Source organism: Colobus angolensis, unplaced genomic scaffold (genome assembly GCF_000951035.1).
Source record: "Colobus angolensis palliatus isolate OR3802 unplaced genomic scaffold, Cang.pa_1.0 Scaffold50, whole genome shotgun sequence".
Lineage (NCBI taxonomy): Eukaryota > Metazoa > Chordata > Mammalia > Primates > Cercopithecidae > Colobus > Colobus angolensis.
Window position 1 is genome coordinate 5,299,861 of NW_012118488.1, and position 5,485 is coordinate 5,305,345.

The window sequence follows — 5,485 nt, forward strand, 5'->3', positions numbered from 1 at the left end:
AGGCATGCGCCACTATGCCCGGCTGATTTTTGTATTTTTAGTGGAGAAGGGGTTTCACCATGTTGGTCAGGCTTGTCTCGAACTCCTGACCTCGTGATCCACCCACCTCGGCCTCTCAAAGTGCTGGGATTACAGGTGTGAGCCACTCCACCTGGCCTGAATTTCTATTAATATTTTACACAAAGTGTGGCCTGTTTGTTTTGGGGCGTGAGATGAGCATACCAGGACTTGGGGAATGAACATGTGTGTAGTGAAGCTGAAGGGTTACAGCCTCCCCAGGTAAGGACAGTCTTCCTAGGAAGGAAAGAAGAGGTGAAAGCAGAGGGGTGGTCCTGACTGTACCCTAAGTAGCCATCAGTGACCTGACCAAGCGGCAGATAGCTCTCCCCTGGACAGAGAAAAGTCTGTGAAATTTCCAGACCTGTTTCCACAGTTGACATTTGCTAATCCAAATGAGAGTGTGCTTCAGATTGAAGCCAAAAAATACAGTGCCCCCAAATGAGGGCACATGACAGTCATTTGTCAATGTCTGGTGGGCTAATGCTCTGTAACTAGAAGTTTGGAAAGCAGATAAGGTGTAACAGAAGCCAGGTTGTCATCTATCTGGCCAGAGACAGGTAATCAGCGCAGTCGCAGGGGCACTCGGGTGATGGCTGATTGCTGTGGTCAGCTCAGAGTCCTGAGGGGAAGCAAGGGGGCTCCCACCATCTCAGGGCAGTACCACTGCTGTACGGCTGTCAGTCAGTGCTGCAGGCGCTGCAGGGGAAGGAAGGGAAGGGGCTCGTGACCACCCCAGGGAAGTTGGGCATCACCAAAGGGAGCTTGTTTGCCAGGGACACTGCAAATAGGAAGTGTGTACAGGTCGATGACAGGTCTGATCTCTATGACAGGGTGAACTGGAAAGCTCGACCGCACTTTAGTGCCGGGTGGGCAGGGATCCCTATCCCAGGGTGGGAATGGGGCAGCTGATTGGGGCTGGAAAGGTAGGTGGGGAGGCGGCAGCCAGGGAGCAAGGCATCCTGCGAAAAGAGCATCTCGCTAAGGAGTCTGAACGCCATCCTGTAGGAGGGGGAGTCATCAAGGCAGGGCAGGGGCAGGACCAGATGGCCGTCTCAGGTGCTGAGCTAGGCTCCTGGTTTGCGGGGAGAGGTGAGATCGAGGCGGGCAGAGGTGAGATCGAGGCCCGTTGGGAGGCCGAGGCTTAACCAGGGCTCAAGCAGAGGGGAGGGAAGGCTGGATTTCAGAGGTAGGGAGGATAAGGACTTGGGTGCACGACGGGGAGGGAGAGTCAAGTCAAGGTTAATGCCGGTGCTCGGGCGGATGGTGAAAGCAGCAGATGGCCTTGACCGGGGTAGAGAACTCGAGCACAGGAGCAGGTTCTGTGTGTGTGTGTAGGAGCTTTTGGGGTCACGGGAAGCACTGAGAGGTGAGGAGTGGAATTTGGGACGTGCGTAGTTGAACTTCCTGTCTCTGGATTCGTTTCGATCACTGCCCGGCGAGGGCGCGCCCCGGCTGGGCGAGGACACCGTTCTCGGGCCGCGTCCGGCCGGGCGGGTGGGGCGTTCCTGCGGGTTGAGCGGCTAGGTCCTCCGGGGTGTGGCCACGCCGCGCTCCACCCCGCGCCCCTCCTCCGCTGCCGGCTCCCGGGTGTGGTGGTCGCTCCAGCTCTCTGTTTTCGCAGCGCAGCGCCGCCACCCGGCCCCTCCAGCTTCCCGGTAAGGCGGTGGGGCGCATCCCTTGGCGTCTCCTCCGGCTCCCTCTTCCGCTTGCGCGGCCGCAGGTGGGCCCGGTCTGTGGACGCCCCCCGATTTCCCGCAGGTCTCGCGCGGGGTTGGAGCGGGAGATTCCTTTGCTGCTTGCGCCCCGCGGGCCTTCGGACTCCGCAGAGTGACGCCGGCCCTGAGCGGGGCGGAAGCACCCGGGAAGCCACGTGTCCCCGCGGCCGCGCGTGGTGGGGGAGGCGGCCCGGCGGCGCCCACGTGGCCTCCGCCCGGACCCTGACCGCACCTCTCGCCTCGCAGGACCATGGCCAACCTCGAGCGCACCTTCATCGCCATCAAGCCGGACGGCGTGCAGCGCGGCCTGGTGGGCGAGATCATCAAGCGCTTCGAGCAGAAGGGGTTCCGCCTCGTGGCCATGAAGTTCCTCCGGGTAACTCGCCCCGGTCTCCCCTTCCCCCGCTGCAGCCGGTTCGCGGGTGTTTTTCCCTCTCGGCGGCGGTTTGTCGGCGTCTCCTTTCCGAGTCCATTTCGCGGCCGCGAGAATCCCTTTGCCGTCTGCCCCCGCCCACGGCGGCTCTGGCCCGCCGACCATTTCCCGGGGCGGTGGGGACAGACGCCCTTGGGAAGGTGAAGCGCGGGTAGCGTGACTCGCCCGCCGGGTCTGGCTTCCTTCCCGCGGGCTGCCACCTGCCCACTGGCCGCAGGGAGGCAGCAGGGAGCGGAGAAACCCCGTGTCCTAGATCCCCTGCGCCTGCCCACGCGGGTCCACCTAGGCACGGAATGGAGACTTAGAATGTCCTTTGCTTTACTCTGAAACTCCGAGTTCCAGTGCGGTGCTCCTCCTTTAGCATAGGGTAGGAACTATATTTTCCACATTAAATTTGGGGCACAGATCTGAATCCCTACACTTAGGGATACGTATCTAAGTACTGAAATTCAACCAGGCTCATCGGTGAAGAGAATGTTCTCAGTTACCATCTAAAATATTTAAAAGGGCATTGTGAGTAGCCCAGGGGAGTTTAATGTGACCTCTGCCTGGCATATGACCTGACATATGTACTTCAGTTGTAGCCAAAATTTAATTCCCTAAATGTAGATCTTCAAACCACCTACTTCTTAGGATTACAAAACCCCTAATGTCATTGACAGTATGAGGGTGTCTTTACAATTAGAACAGTCTTGGCCAGGCACGGGGCTCACGCCTATAATCCCAGCAATTTAGGAGGCCGAGGTGGGTGGAGCCCAGGAGTTGGAGATCAGCCTGAGCCACATAGCAAGCCCCTGTCTCTACAAAAAAAGAAAAAGAAAAAGAAAAATTAACTGGGCATGGTTGAGGGCCTATGTAGTTCCAGCTATTTGGGAGGCTGAGATGGGAAAATCACTTGAGCCCTGGAAGTTGAGGCTGCAGTGAGCCATGAATGTGCCACTGCATTCCTGCCGGGGTGATGAGAGTGAGACCCTGTCTCCTAAAACAAACCAAAACAACACAGCAAAAAAGAACAGTCTTTCTGTTAAAATGACATTAGTTTCATGGTTTGGATGGGATTTAAAAAATATTTATGTGTGTGAGTATATATATATTTGCACACACCGCTTATGAACGTGGGCTAGAATATAAAACTGGACTTGCTAATGGAGGTTCAGAGGATGGGATGGAGTCTTTCCAGCTTAGCTCCTAACTGGCACATCCTCTCCAATGCCAGGCCTCTGAGGAACACCTGAAGCAGCACTACGTTGACCTGAAAGACCGCCCGTTCTTCCCGGGGCTGGTGAAGTACATGAACTCGGGGCCAGTTGTGGCCATGGTGAGTGGTTGTGGGGAATGAGGGAAAATGGGGAATAAGTGCTCAGTGTTCTTTTTTAGACATCTCCCTCAGCTAAATTATTTTATGAATGGAACCTGCTGAAGTTACTTAACTGAGCAACTAGAAGCTTGGGAGGAGAAAGCAAATCAGACCTTAGAAATGGGAAGGACGTTAGCTGGGTGTGGTGGCGCATGGCTGTAGTCTCAGCTACTCGGGAGGCTGAGGCAGGAGAATTGCTTGAACCGGGGAGGCGGAGGTTGCAGTGAGCTGAGATTGTGCCACTGCACTCCAGCCTGGGCAACAGAGCGAGACTCTGTCTCAACAAAGGGAAAAAAAAAAAGATAAGGGAAGGACGTTTTCAGGTAAATTTCTCGAGGGTTAAATAGAATCTCACTGCCTACAAAAGTGGTAAATTTCCGGGCCAGGCTCCGTGGCTCATGCCTATAATCCCAGCACTTTGAGAGGCTGAGGCAGGAGAATCACTTGAACCTGGGAGGCAGAGGTTGCAGTGAGCCAAGATCGCCACCGCACTCCAGCCTGGGCGACAGCAAGACTCCATCTCAAAAAAAAAAAAGAGTACTAAATTTCTTGTTTGACAAGTGTTCTAGACCTTAATGTTTCCTAGATTAAAAAACTTTTTCCTATTTTCTCATGAAAAATTCAAATGTAAGTATTTAAGAAGTTCTCAAATCCTATACTAGAAGCAGTTTCTTCTGGATAGTGCTAATGTCCAATTGGGAGTGGAAAGAATAGGAGAGAGTAAAATAGGGAGGCAGTGAAATTGTTGAGAAAGTAGACCTATTTCCTGTTCCCCTTTTTCTTCCTTCTGCTCTTCCCTGGAATCCTTACCCTAGCATGTTAGTCTTTCTTTTCCCTATTCTAGCAGTCTTCTGGGATGCCCTTCCCACTAATCCTATTCCAGACTGGCCACTTTCTCCTTCCTTTTTTTTTTTTTGAGACGGAGTCTCGCTCTGTCGCCCAGGCTGGAGTGCAGTGGCCGGATCTCAGCTCACTGCAAGCTCCGCCTCCCGGGTTTACGCCATTCTCCTGCCTCAGCCTCCCGAGTAGCTGGGACTACAGGCGCCCGCCACCTCGCCCGGCTAGTTTTTTGTATTTTTTATTTTTTAGTAGAGACGGGGTTTCACCGTGTTAGCCAGGATGGTCTCGATCTCCTGACCTCGTGATCCGCCCGTCTCGGCCTCCCAAAGTGCTGGGATTACAGGCTTGAGCCACCGCGCCCGGCCGACTTTCTCCTTTCTTAACTAGCTTTTCTGTGTTGATGGCTGCGAAAGGATTCTTCAACATTGTTTATCTCTGTCTCAGCTAAACTGGGAAGTCCCCAAGTTGGGCAGCCCTTTCTTTGAATCCTAGCAATACGTTTGGAATGGAGTTTTTAGGTAGGCCCCTGCTGTCTGCTGGGGTTAGCTGATAATCATGTCACTGGTTGGTCTCATTGATGCGTCCTGTCAGGTAGGAGTAAATGTTAGACACTACTTGTCCTGAGTGGCAGATCTCATTATAAATCCATTTTCACACTTCTGAGGTCTGGGAGGGGCTGAACGTGGTGAAGACAGGCCGAGTGATGCTTGGGGAGACCAATCCAGCAGATTCTAAGCCAGGCACCATTCGTGGGGACTTCTGCATTCAGGTTGGCAGGTAAGTCCGGGGACGGGAGGGTGGATGACTTTTATGCAACACCATTTAAAGCAGACATCAGGTGCATCCTACTTTCAGAAGAATCTGTGAGTTTTTTTTTTTTTCTTTTTTTTTCTTGAGACGGACTCTCCCTCTGTCGCCCAGGCTGGAGTGCAGTGGTATCATCTCAGCTCACTGCAACCTCCACCTCCCAGGTTCAGGTGATCCTCCTGCCTCAACCTCCCAAATAGCTGGGATTACAGGTACATGCCACCACACCCAGCTAATTTTTGTATTTTTAGTAGAGACAGGGTTTCACCACGT

The 5,485-nt window shown here is 53.8% G+C and overlaps 1 protein-coding gene across 8 annotated transcripts in view; it reads left to right on the plus strand.

Moving 5' to 3' along the window:
- The window catches only part of LOC105524636 (nucleoside diphosphate kinase B), an 18,906-nt gene that overhangs the window by 11,900 nt on the left and 1,521 nt on the right, over positions 1–5,485 (plus strand). For 2 of the 8 annotated variants that reach the window (XM_011959992.1, XM_011959991.1), the window contains 2 exons: positions 3,425–3,526; positions 5,070–5,182. In XM_011959992.1, the coding sequence (XP_011815382.1) occupies positions 3,425–3,526; positions 5,070–5,182 (215 nt within the window). Of the gene's footprint in view, positions 1–890; positions 927–1,049; positions 1,150–1,489; positions 1,781–1,804; positions 1,819–2,021; positions 2,152–3,424; positions 3,527–5,069; positions 5,183–5,485 lie in introns of those variants that run through there. The other 6 variants (XM_011959988.1, XM_011959989.1, XM_011959986.1 and 3 more) reach the window with 6 other exon arrangements.